Here is a 12283-nt window from a genome sequence, read left to right on the forward strand (position 1 = left end):
TTAGGTGCTAGGATCTCATGGACTTCACTGGCCATCTGGTCCTGGGCAAGTCAGTTAACTTTTAAGATGTCAGCTTCTCATCTGTAAGGTGGAACTAAGGATAGAATAAATGAAAGAGAAGCAATGGCAGGATCCATGTAAAGTGGACAGCATGGTGGTACCTGACCAATAATAAGTGCTTAATGAATATATGTGTTTTAAAATTATTTTTAAATAGGTGAAACATGCTCATGCCACACAATTCAAAAGACACAGTCGTGTACACAGAACTTCTGTGAGGGGTCTTCTGCCACCCCTCCCCAGGGAAGCTCACCACTACTGTCTTCTGTGTCTTTTAAACAAGCACAGGCATCTGTGTGATTATTTTCTAGGAGGACGAGTGACTTCCTTCTAGAAGTATAGTATAATGTGATTATATTTTTCAGGTTACTTTTTTCCACTTGATATCTTATTTTTCAAAATGCCTGAATAATGTTTCATTTTGTGAATGTATTGTAATTTAACCAATCTGCAGCCATTGCTAACATGAATGATGCTGCAGTGGCCATGAGTGTAGCTGCATCATTTCACACATGTTTATCTGTAAGGACATTTCAGTTTTAAAAAAATTTCAGTCTTAGTGGAAATGTTTCAAAACAATACAAGGAATTCCCATATACCCTTCATCCATATTCCCCCAAATGTTAACATTTTACTACATTTGTTTTCGCTGTTTACCTATATTTTTCCTGAATTTACTAAGATGACTTGTAGATATAATGCCCTTTTAACTGTAGATACTTTAGTGTCTATTTCCTACAATCAAGGACATCCTTGTACATAATCATAGTAAAATCATCAATATCAAGAAATTAAAATTGACCCAGAACTATTGTCCACTGTACCGACCTTGTTGAAATTTTGTCATTGGTATCAGTAATGTACTTGATAACAAATGAAAGGATTTTGTAAACAGTTACACTTTCCTTTTGGTGAAAAGGAGTAAGTTTTGATAAACAGTTAACTTTCATGTAGTCATGTAGATTTACCTTCTAGTAGCAATTATTGGAGCACCTGTTTCCCCACAGCTTTTTCAAGAAATTATCAAAATTTGGGAACTTTTTTTTACTCATCTGATAGGTTAGAAAATGGTGTCTTATTGTATGTTGAATTTGCGTTTTTCTTGGAGTAAGGTTGAGAGCTTTTCACGTTAAAGAGTACCTGTATTTTCCTATAAGACTAACTCTTGACTTCTTTTGTCCATAGGTATTAAAGATGATAGTATTTTGTGACCTGTATTTGTGGGGTACAGTTTACTCCTAGACAACACAAATTTGAACTCCAAGGTCCACTTATATGCAGGTTTTATTCCGCCTCTGCCACCCCGAGAGAACAAGACCCCCTACTTCCTCAGCCCACTCAACATGTAGACAGAGAGGAAAACCACTTCCACTTAATGAATCGGAGATGTATTTTCTCTTCTTTATGCTTTTCTGAATAACATCTTTTCTCTAGCTTTATTGTAAGATTACAGTATATAATATGTATAAGATACAAAATATGTGTTAACTGTTGATGTTACCGGCAAGTCTTCTGGTCAGCAGGAGGCTATTGATTTTTTGGGATATCTTATAGGCAGATTTTAAACTGCATTGGGGGTCAGTGCCCCTAACCTCCGAGTTGGTCAAGGGTCAGTTGTACTTTTTTTTCTAATTTGTTTACCTTTTTGAGCTGAAAAACTTTTTTAACTGGGGAGAAATTTATACATATATATATAGCTAAGTTTGTCAATATTTAATGACTTTGGACTTGGGTGATATTTAGACTTCATCACGGACATTATGGATCACTTTCTCTTATATCTGACTTTTATAATTTAATAGGTTTTTTTTTTTGAGACAGGGTCTCACTTTGTTGCCCAGACTGCAGTGCAGTGTCACGATCATAGCTCACTGCATCCTCGACCTCCCAGGCTGAAGCAATCCTCCTGCCTCAGCCTCCCGAGTAGTTAGGACTACAGGTGTGCACCACCACACCTGGCTAATTTTGTTGTTTTTATTTTTGTAGAGACAGAGTCTTGCTATATTGCCCAGGCTGGTCTTGAACTCCTGGCCTGGAGCAGTCCTCCTGCCTTGGCCTCCCGAAGTGCTGGTATTACAGTCATGAGCCACTGTGCTTGGTCATAATTTAATGTTTTAAACTAAATCTTTGATTTAATCTTTTATATATATACTTACTGAGATGGAGTTTTGCTCTTGTTGCCCAGGCTGGAGTGCAATGGTACAATCTTGGCTCACCATAACCTCTGCCTCCCGGGTTCAAGTGATTCTTCTGCCTCAGCCTCCCGAGTAGCTGGGATTACAGGCATGTGCCACCACGCCCAGCAAATTTTGTATTTTTAGTAGAGACGGGGTTTCTTCATGTTGGTCAGGCTGGTTTTGAACTCCCGACTTAAGGTGATCTACCCATCTCGGCCTCCCAAAGTGCTGGGATTACAGGCGTGAGCCATCGCACCTGGCCTTACTATTTGAAGAGGAAAGCTACTGCCCAACTCCAGGAAAGCTTGCCATGTGGGATTGCAGATCTAGCTTTCCGGATCTTTCCATTTGTCAGAGTTGGGAATCTGGATTCCATTTTCTTTTTTAACATTGTGTGGGTGAAACAAAACATATGCAGGCCAGATTTGGAGACAGCTTCAGGACTTCCAGTTCGTAGTCTCTGTTCTAGTCTATTCCCAGATATTAGAACCTGGTGGCAGATTTAGATTGTCATCTTGCATAACTTGAGATATAGTTTCATTTTGGTTTGGAAAAAAATCTGATTTCTGGGGAATGGTGTCCTAATTTTCACTAGTAGATATTATAGTCTCTCAGACCCTTTTATACCTTGCATTTTTGATTTGTCATGATAAGGCCTTTAGGTAATTATGCATATTTCTGAATTAATTTTTACCTATTAATTTTAAGCAGTCTTAAATTTTAGATATCTTTATGCACTATCACCACAAATGTCTCACCTTTTAAAACCAGTTCCCTTATTTCCTTGTCCATATTTACCCCCGTGATTTGTGTCTGTGCCTTTCTTTGTTTTTATTTACATTCTGTCACTGTGTTTAAAAAATGTATTATTTTTCATTCTTTTTTTCTACCTTTCTTTCTTTCCTTTTTTTCTCTTTGAGACAGGGTCTGGCTCTGTCACCCAGGCTGGAGTGCAGTGGTACAATCATAGCCCACTGCAACTCCTGTGTCCTGGGCTCAAGTCATCCTTCCACCTCAGCCTCCTGAGTATGTGGGACCACAGGCATGCACCACCACACCCAGCTAATTGTTTTAAAATTTTTTCTGTTTGCCATGTTGCCCATGCTGATCTCAAACTGCTGAGCTCAAGCTATCTGTCTGCCTTAGCCTCCCAGAGTGTTGGGATTATGGCCGTGAGCCACTGTGCCCAGCCCACCTTTCTTTTTTATGTGAATTATTCTTGCAAAGAATATTGTATTCGAGAAAGTACGTTTTCTATCTACAGATTTACTTGCATATATGGAGAATTCCTTATATTTAGTGATAAGAGAGAAGGAAACAGGTTTTCTTTTTCCCTAAGAAAACTGTGTTGGTATAGACACAGTTAAATAAACTTTACTTAAAATGTTCTGGTGAATTTCATTAATGTGGCCAAAATCTTTCTGATTTCATGTGGATTCGTTATGTGAGTTATCTGTATAGTCACTGTAGATGCTACCTTAATTTCAGATGAATAAGTCTAATCAAAATTTTTAAAAATAAAGTGATTCTAAGTTTTAGTTACCTGCATTCAACCAAATTCTCAAAAATATTAAACGGAAAATTCCAGAAATAAACAGTTCATAAGCTGTAAATTGCTTACCATTTCCCCGTCCACTGTCCTGCTCCATCCCGAGAGGGGTGAGGGAGACACAGGTCATCCCTTTGTCCCACCCACTCATGCTGCTGCATTCGCCACTCAGTAGCTGGCTTGGTTCTCAGATGGAAAGACGTAGTATACATAGGGTTCCCTACTATCTGGGCTTTCAGGCATCCACTGGGGTCTTGGCACTGTTTCCTGCTGAAAACAGAGGGACAGGTGTACTTACTTTATTTCCATCAATTTGTGATTTTTTTTCTATTAGAAATAGTTTTAAACTTGATTCAAAATTGAATAATATGAGAGATCCACTTATATTTCATCATTAGTTGATACATACTATTTATTTGTCTTAACTATTTACAAATTTCCTTTTATAGCATATGAATTTACCATTTCTTAATATTTGCATTTCTATTATTTTTTATTGGTGATATCCAGTAGGCCCGATAAATACTTATTCCAGCGGCATTCTTCTCTTCCTGTTCCCTGCGTTAAGCATGGGGTCATTCGATCCCATCTACTTTCATTTTCATTGAAAGGGAGCCGACTGCGTCCTGGTGCTGCTGGACCTACAGAATCGATCACCTTCTCAGTGGGCCCTCTTTCTCAGACACTGTGAATTGTGTTTTCCCTGACTGTTAGGGCTTTCAGCGAGATTAACTCATAGCCCTCGATAATGTCAGTGATTCTGGGAATTCCAAGCTTTCCCATAACTGATCATGTGTGCACCTTTCCGTCAGGACCGCAGGGGGCCCTGGACCCGACACTGGGCGGGGCGTCCAGGCCGAGCCGGACGTGTCCTCTCCCTTTGCAGGCTCCATCCGTGAGGAGAACGGCGTGCGCTGGCACGTGTGTCCCTACTGCACCAAGGAGTTCCGCAAGCCCAGCGACCTGGTGCGCCACATCCGCATCCACACCCACGAGAAGCCCTTCAAGTGCCCCCAGTGCTTCCGTGCCTTCGCGGTGAAGAGCACGCTGACAGCCCACATCAAGACGCACACCGGCATCAAGGCGTTCAAGTGCCAGTACTGCATGAAGAGCTTCTCCACCTCGGGCAGCCTCAAGGTGCACATCCGCCTGCACACAGGTACGGCCTCAGGGCTGGGCCCACAGGGGCACTGGCCACTGGGGCGGCACACAGTACTGCACACATGTATCAAACACAGGTATGGCATACAGTAGGCGCAAAGGTATGGCCCACAGTGCTGCCCCCACACAGGCACTGCCCAGAAGTACCAAACACAGGTACTGCACATAGTACCCAACACAGCACTTTGCACAGGTGCTGCTCACAAGTGCTATCCTCAAGGACTGCACACAGTAGCACACAGGTATGGCCCACAGTGCTGTACCCACACTGGTACTGCCCACGGAGACTGCACACAAGTACCAAAGACAGGTACCAGACATAGTACCACACACAACTATGGCCCACATGCTGCAACGACATGGGCCCTGGCCGCAGGGGCTGCACACAGTACCAAACACAGGTACTGCACACAGGTACTAAACTCAGTATCAAGCACAGTACCAAACACAGTACTAAATACAGGTACCACACACAGGTACCAAACACAGTACCACACACAAGTACAGCCTGCAGTTTTGCACCCACACAGGCATTGCCCACGGGGACCACACACGGTACCAAACACAGGTTCTGCACACAGGTACTAAACTCAGTCTCAAACACAGTACCAAACACAGTACTAAATACAGGTACTGCACACAGGTACCAAACACAGTACCACACACAAGTACAGCCTGCCATGCTGCACACACACAGGCATTGCCCACAGGGACCACACACAGTACCAAATACAGGTACTGCACACAGGTACCAAACTCAGTGTCACACACAGTACCAAACACAGTATTGCACACAAGTACCAAACACAATACTAAATACAGGTATCGCACACAGGTGCCACAGTACCACACACAAGTACAGCCTGCAGTGATGTACCCACACAGGCACTGCCCACGAAGATCACACATGGTGCCAAACACAGGTACTGCACACAGGTACCAAGCATAGTACCAAACACAGTACTACACACAAGTACCACCCACAGTACCAAACAGTACTGCTCACAGGCATCATGTGCAGTACCAAACACAGTACTGCACACAGTACCAAACAGAGTACTGCACACAGGTACAGCCTGCAGAGCTGCACTCACACAGGCACTGCCCACAGGGACCACACACAGTACCAAACACAGTACAGCACACAGGTACTGCACACAGGTATGGCCTGCAGTGCTGCACCCACACAGGTACTGGCCACAGGGACCACACAGTACTGTGCATAGGTACTGCACACAGCTACTGCACATAGTACCAAGCACAGTACTGCACACAGTAAGCAATACAGTACTAAACACTACCGTGCACAGGTAATGTGCACAGGCACCGCACATAGTACCAAACACAGTACTGCATACAGTACCCAACACAGTACTAAACATAGTATACACAAGTACTTACTGCCCACAGACACTGTATACAGTATCATGCACAGTACTGCACACAGTACCACATACACAGTACCACACTTAGGCACCAAAGACAGTACTGCACACAGGTACCAAACAGTACTGCCCACAGGTACTGCACACAATACCCAACATAGTGCTGCAGACAGGTACTGCCTACAGGGACTGCACACAGTACCACAGACAGTACTGCACTTAGGTACCAAACACAGTACCAAGCATAGTACTGCACACAGGTACCAAACAGTACTGTGCACTGGTAACGCACACAGTACCAAACACAGTACCACATATAGGCACCTCACACAGTACTGCACACAAGTAGTACATAGAGTACCAAACACAGTACTGCACACAGGTACTGCATATAGTACTAAACACAGTACTACACACAAGTACTGCCCACAGGGACTGCATACAGTACCACATACAGTACTGCATATAGTACCACACACACAGTACTGCATTTAGGTACCAAACACAGTGCTGCACACAGGTACCAGTGCTGCCCACAGGTACTGCACACAGGTACTGCACACAGTACCAAACAGTACTGCACTCAGGCATCATGCACAGTACCAAACACAGTACTGTACATAGGCACTGCCCACAGTACCAAACACAGTACTGCACACAAGTAGTGCATACAGTACCAAACACAGTACCACACACAAGTACCACACGTGGTACCAAACACAGTGCCACACACAGGAACTGCCAATAGGTACTGCACACAGGTGCTGAGAAGGGATTGAGTCGCAGCACCTGGGGGAGCAATAATTGACTACTTGGAGGATGCATTTCTGTCTTTTCATCAGCACTTGTTGAGTCTTTTCTATAGGCTGGGCGTGAGGTATCTACAGGTAAAGAAAACAGGTGCAACCTTGATTTCCATGGAGCTAAGGATTTGCTGGGGGAGGCATTAAAAACAAGCAACACTTACAAATTAACGTAGAATTACAGAGGTTGAAAAGAGACTTCGGTCCAGATCAGATTTAGATTTAGACTGAGTGAGCCTTTCTGAGGACACAACGTGTAATCTATGTTTGATCTGGGAAGACCTGAAGACTGTAGCTGGGCCGGGGGAGGACCAGGGACCTGTTTGTATTGAGGCTTTCTAATCAGTATTAAGGTGTGAAATCTTTCATTATGGAGCTCCATTTTTTTAATGACATATTTATTGAGATGTAATTTACATATCGTAGTATTTACCATTTTAATGTGTACAATTCTGAATTGTACACCCTACACCACTGTCTGATTTTGGAACGTTTTTATCACCCTGCAAAGAAACCCTGTACTCATTGGCAATATCTCCCAAATTCCCTCAGAGATCCTCCTCTGGGCTGAAAATGTGGATGAGTATTTGACAAAGCTGAAGTTTTTTACTCAATTTTGTTGTATGTGTTTCTTTGGAATTTACATTTTCGTTTGCTAATAAAATTGTAAAACAAGGAAATATTCTTTAGAAATGGGGCACAGTAGTAAGAGGATCATTAAGATATTAGTACTATTATCATCATTTACAATCAGTGACAACTACTATTTACTGTTTATTTGCAAAATGTGAGACATTGCTAAGTGCTGTTTAAACATTAGCTTAAGTAATCTCAGCAGCAGCCCTGGAGGCAGGTGTCCTTAAGCCACTTTACAGATGATGACACAAGAGAGGGAGCATCCTTACATACTGTAAAGTCCTTAAGAACTACTATCCATATTTTACAATGTAAGACTTTGTCCTAAAAATACTAAATGTTCTTTTTTAACTTAAAATGCTCTCATTACATGCCTTAATATCTGTAATATGTACTGTATACAAACAAGGGACAATAATTTACGATATCCATTAAACTATAAGCATGGCTTAATAAATTGAAGGTTCAAATCAGTATTGGAAGTACTAACATTTTATGTTGGCATTTGCTGTTGAGATGTAATTTCTGGAAATAATTCTAAAATGTGATTTCATTTTTATTAGGAGTTAGACCTTTTGCTTGTCCTCACTGTGACAAAAAATTTCGAACCTCGGGCCATAGGAAGACTCACATTGCTTCCCACTTTAAACATACAGAATTAAGGAAAATGAGGCACCAGCGTAAACCTGCAAAGGTTCGTGTTGGCAAGACGAACGTTCCAGTCCCTGATATTCCTTTGCAGGAACCAATTCTCATAACTGACTTAGGTAAGATGGATTGTAGGATGTCTTTACAATTTATTGAGTACTATTTTCTTTGGTATTTTGCGAATTGTGTATGCACATTTTGGTCTGTGTAGTTAAATAGTTTTTTAGGCATAGTATTAATGAAGTCTGTGTTAAGCCTTGTTTTGCTTTATGGGCTAGTATGTTTTACAATCAAGATTAAAATCTAAGTTGTATCCAAACTACTACTCAAATTGTTTTCTTGGATTAGAGACAAATGTGTAAGTGAAAACAGTAGTGTGTAAGTCCTCATTGAAGAAACATTGCTACCTCAGTGGAAGCATCAAAAATGACAAGTGGTTTTTATGTGAAACACACAGTGCATGCTGTAGTTTTCATCTTTAGGTTCTTTGTGCTGTGTTACAGATTATTTGGTTTACTTTAATCTTTGGATTAAAAAGGAAAAGAAAAATCTGCCTGCTTTTCTTTTTAGGTTCAGTGTTATTATAACCAACCCAAACTATTGATTTTGTTAACGATCTAGAAAGAAAACACTGCTTGTTGGAATCTTCAGAAAAATTATATTTGTCAGTGCTAGAACAAAACTTAAGAAACCTCATTGTCTTAATTTGTTTGAGCTCCTGAATCAAAAATACCACTAACTATGTAGCTTATAAATACTAGAAGTTTACTTCTCACAGGTCTAGAGGCTGGGAAGTCCAAGGTCGTGGTGCTGGCAGATTGAGTGTCTAGTGAGGTCTCTCTTCCTCACAGATGGTGCCTTCTGGCTATGTCCTCCCAAAGGTCCTACCTGTTACTACATGAATTTTGGGGGACCACAAACATTTAGGCCACAGCACTTATTAATGTGTGAATTTACATTTTTATGCAGTTTCTGTATTTCACTACTTTCCTAGGAAAGATAATTCAATCTGTAAGCAAAATTAATATTAAACAAAATATAATTCCTTTATTCTAAAGCATAACCTTTATTTACAATAATTGCAAATTATTGTATAGAGAGATTTTAGATTGTTAAAAATTTCGGGCCACCAACAAGATGATCAACAGCCATAAACTTGTGTGAATCTAAGAGTTTAACTTCAAAATATATAAACCAAAAAAATTCAAAGAAAGGAAATACTCGGCCGGGCGCGGTGGCTCAAGCCTGTAATCCCAGCACTTTGGGAGGCCGAGACGGGTGGATCACGAGGTCAGGAGATCGAGACCATCCTGGCTAACACAGTGAAACCCCGTCTCTACTAAAAAATACAAAAAACTAGCCGGGTGAGGTGGCGGGCGCCTGTAGTCCCAGCTACTCGGGAGGCTGAGGCAGGAGAATGGCGTAAACCCGGGAGGCGGAGCTTGCAGTGAGCTGAGGTCCGGCCCGGGCGACAGAGTGAGACTCCGTCTCAAAAAAAAAAAGAAAGGAAATACTCAAATTCTCAAGTGTAGTGAAAGATCCTCAATTAGACAGGTCAACTTAAATAAACACCTAAAACTGAAGATTTGAGCACACAAATCAAAAGGGTTACTTAATAGCTTTATAGAATCTTTTGCCTTAAGTTACACACTTTTAATTATGCATGAAACAGAAGTTGATCACATTCTAGGATACATAAAAATTTCAGTAAATTCTCAGAAGTTGATTTTGTGTAGGATACAATCTTTGATTACAGTTCACTGAAAAACTTATAAAATAGCCATCCAAACTTTCATTACATGAAAAGAAGGACTCAAAACAGATACTACATACTACAGATATGAGTATTATATAAACAGATTGGATGGATCAGAGCTGTCCTAGGAAAAATTAAGACTTTTGAGTATTATTAGAAAATAAGACAGATTGAAAATGAGTAAAATATTTAACTTAAAAAACTAGGAAAATTAAAAGAAAGTAGCAGAAAGGAATTAATACAGCAGTTCCCAACCTTTTTGTCATCAGGGATTGGTTTTGCAGAAGACAATTTTTCCACAGATGGGGGCTCAGGTGAGGGGAATGGTTTCAGGGTAGAACTGTTCCACTGAGATCATCAGACATTAGATTCTCAGAAGGAGCACGCAGCCTAGATCCCTCACATGCACAGTTCACAATAGGGTTTGCACTCCATGAGAATCTAACGTGCCGCAGATCTGACAGGAGGCAGAGCTCAGATGGTAAAGCTCACTCACCTGCTGTTTACCTCCTGCTGCGTGGCCCAGTTCCTAACAGGCAGCCTGGGGCTTGGGGACCCCTGAATTAGTACATATAATGGAATTGGAGATAGAAGACAAAACTGTAGTGAACTGAAGTTTTACAAAACTTATAAAAATGAACAGAAAAAATAGATGACTTGTCACTAATAAAGAAATGTGAGAAAACATAGTATTAGGAATGAGAAGGAAATTGTAAGCACAGATACAAATGAGGTAACAATTGTTTGCAAATACTCTACAACTTTTTGCTAATATATTTGAAAATTTTGATGAAATGAATCTTTTCTAGAATAATATGCTTGGCAGAACTGACTGTAGAAGAAATAGAAAAGGAAATAGAAAAATGAATGTTTTCTAGAATAATATACTTGGCAGAATTGACTGTAGAAGAAATAGAAAACTCCAAAATACACAACAAATTGACAAGATAGTAAAAGATCATCTTCTCCAAAACACCAGTCTGGCTGGGTGCAGTGGCTCACGCCTGTGATCCTAACACTTTGGAAGGCTGAGGTGGGCGATCACTTGAGGTCAGGAGTTTGAGACCAGCCTGGCCAACATGGCAAAACCCTATCTCTACTACCAATACATAAATTAGCCAGGCATGGTGGCAGGCACCGGTAATCCCAGCTACTCAGGAGGCTGAGCCAGGAGAATGGCTTGAACCCAGGAGGCAGAGGTTGCAGTAAGCCAAGATTGCACCACTGCACTCCAGCCTGGGGAACAAGAGTGAAACTCTGTCTCAAAAAAGTAAAAATAAAAAAAAGTCTGATAATTTGATATATGAATTATACTAAGCTTCCTAGGAACTATAATTATTATGGTATTTAACTGTTTTTGAGCATAGAATGGGATCAAAACCCCCTTGGTAGTCTAGAATACTTTGATATCCTTGGCCAGTTTGGTTGCTTACAAAATGAAACAACAGACCAGTTTCTTCTTTCAAGTTGCCATAAATCAAGTTATATACCCATGGGTTTCTTGACTTCAAGTTTTTGAATCTTCAGTTGAGTTAGAGTCCTGACTTTTCAGACATGTTTCGGGGTTAAAATGGGATATATTTTGCTTGTTGGCTTCACAGATGCCTGTGTCTTAGACCAGATAGGGGAAGCTGAATTCTTTGGTTTGGGCTGATGGAGACATATGAGGGAAATGATTGCTAGAGGGAGTTTCACACTGTAAATTGTAAAATATTGTCACTTTGTCTTATGCTTAATTTTGTTATTTGTATTTGTGTTCATCTCTTCTCTCAGTCTCCGGGCTCCTTAGAGGCTATAGAAAAGACTTGGCTGTCACAGTCTTTGGGGGACAGAGTTTGATCAAAACATGGTGAGATGAGGTTTAGCATAGAGTAGTGTTATGAGAGTAAGTAAAAGTAGAATGCTCATTGAGGAAGCTAGCGCTAGTCTAAGGAGTCCTTGACTGAGGGCACTGTAGAAGAGGAAACCTGTGTCCAGGGTTCTACCATGACTCTTTTTGAGAACCAGGCATGGCATTCAGTCTGCGTGTCCTAGGGAAGGTGGTGGGCATGGACTGGATGCCTGCATTTTTCTTCTTTTTTCTTTCCTTTCTTGAGACAGAGTCTCAC

The 12283-nt window shown here is 41.0% G+C and overlaps 1 protein-coding gene across 1 annotated transcript in view; it reads left to right on the forward strand.

Annotated features, from left to right (window-relative positions):
* The window catches only part of ZNF236 (zinc finger protein 236), a 144408-nt gene that overhangs the window by 63951 nt on the left and 68174 nt on the right, over positions 1-12283 (forward strand). Inside the window, exons 10-11 of the mRNA XM_011948932.1 lie at positions 4673-4945; positions 8335-8538. Of these exons, the coding sequence (XP_011804322.1) occupies positions 4673-4945; positions 8335-8538 (477 nt within the window). The remainder of the gene's footprint in view (positions 1-4672; positions 4946-8334; positions 8539-12283) is intronic.

The sequence above is a fragment of the Colobus angolensis genome, unplaced genomic scaffold (assembly GCF_000951035.1).
Source record: "Colobus angolensis palliatus isolate OR3802 unplaced genomic scaffold, Cang.pa_1.0 Scaffold287, whole genome shotgun sequence".
Lineage (NCBI taxonomy): Eukaryota > Metazoa > Chordata > Mammalia > Primates > Cercopithecidae > Colobus > Colobus angolensis.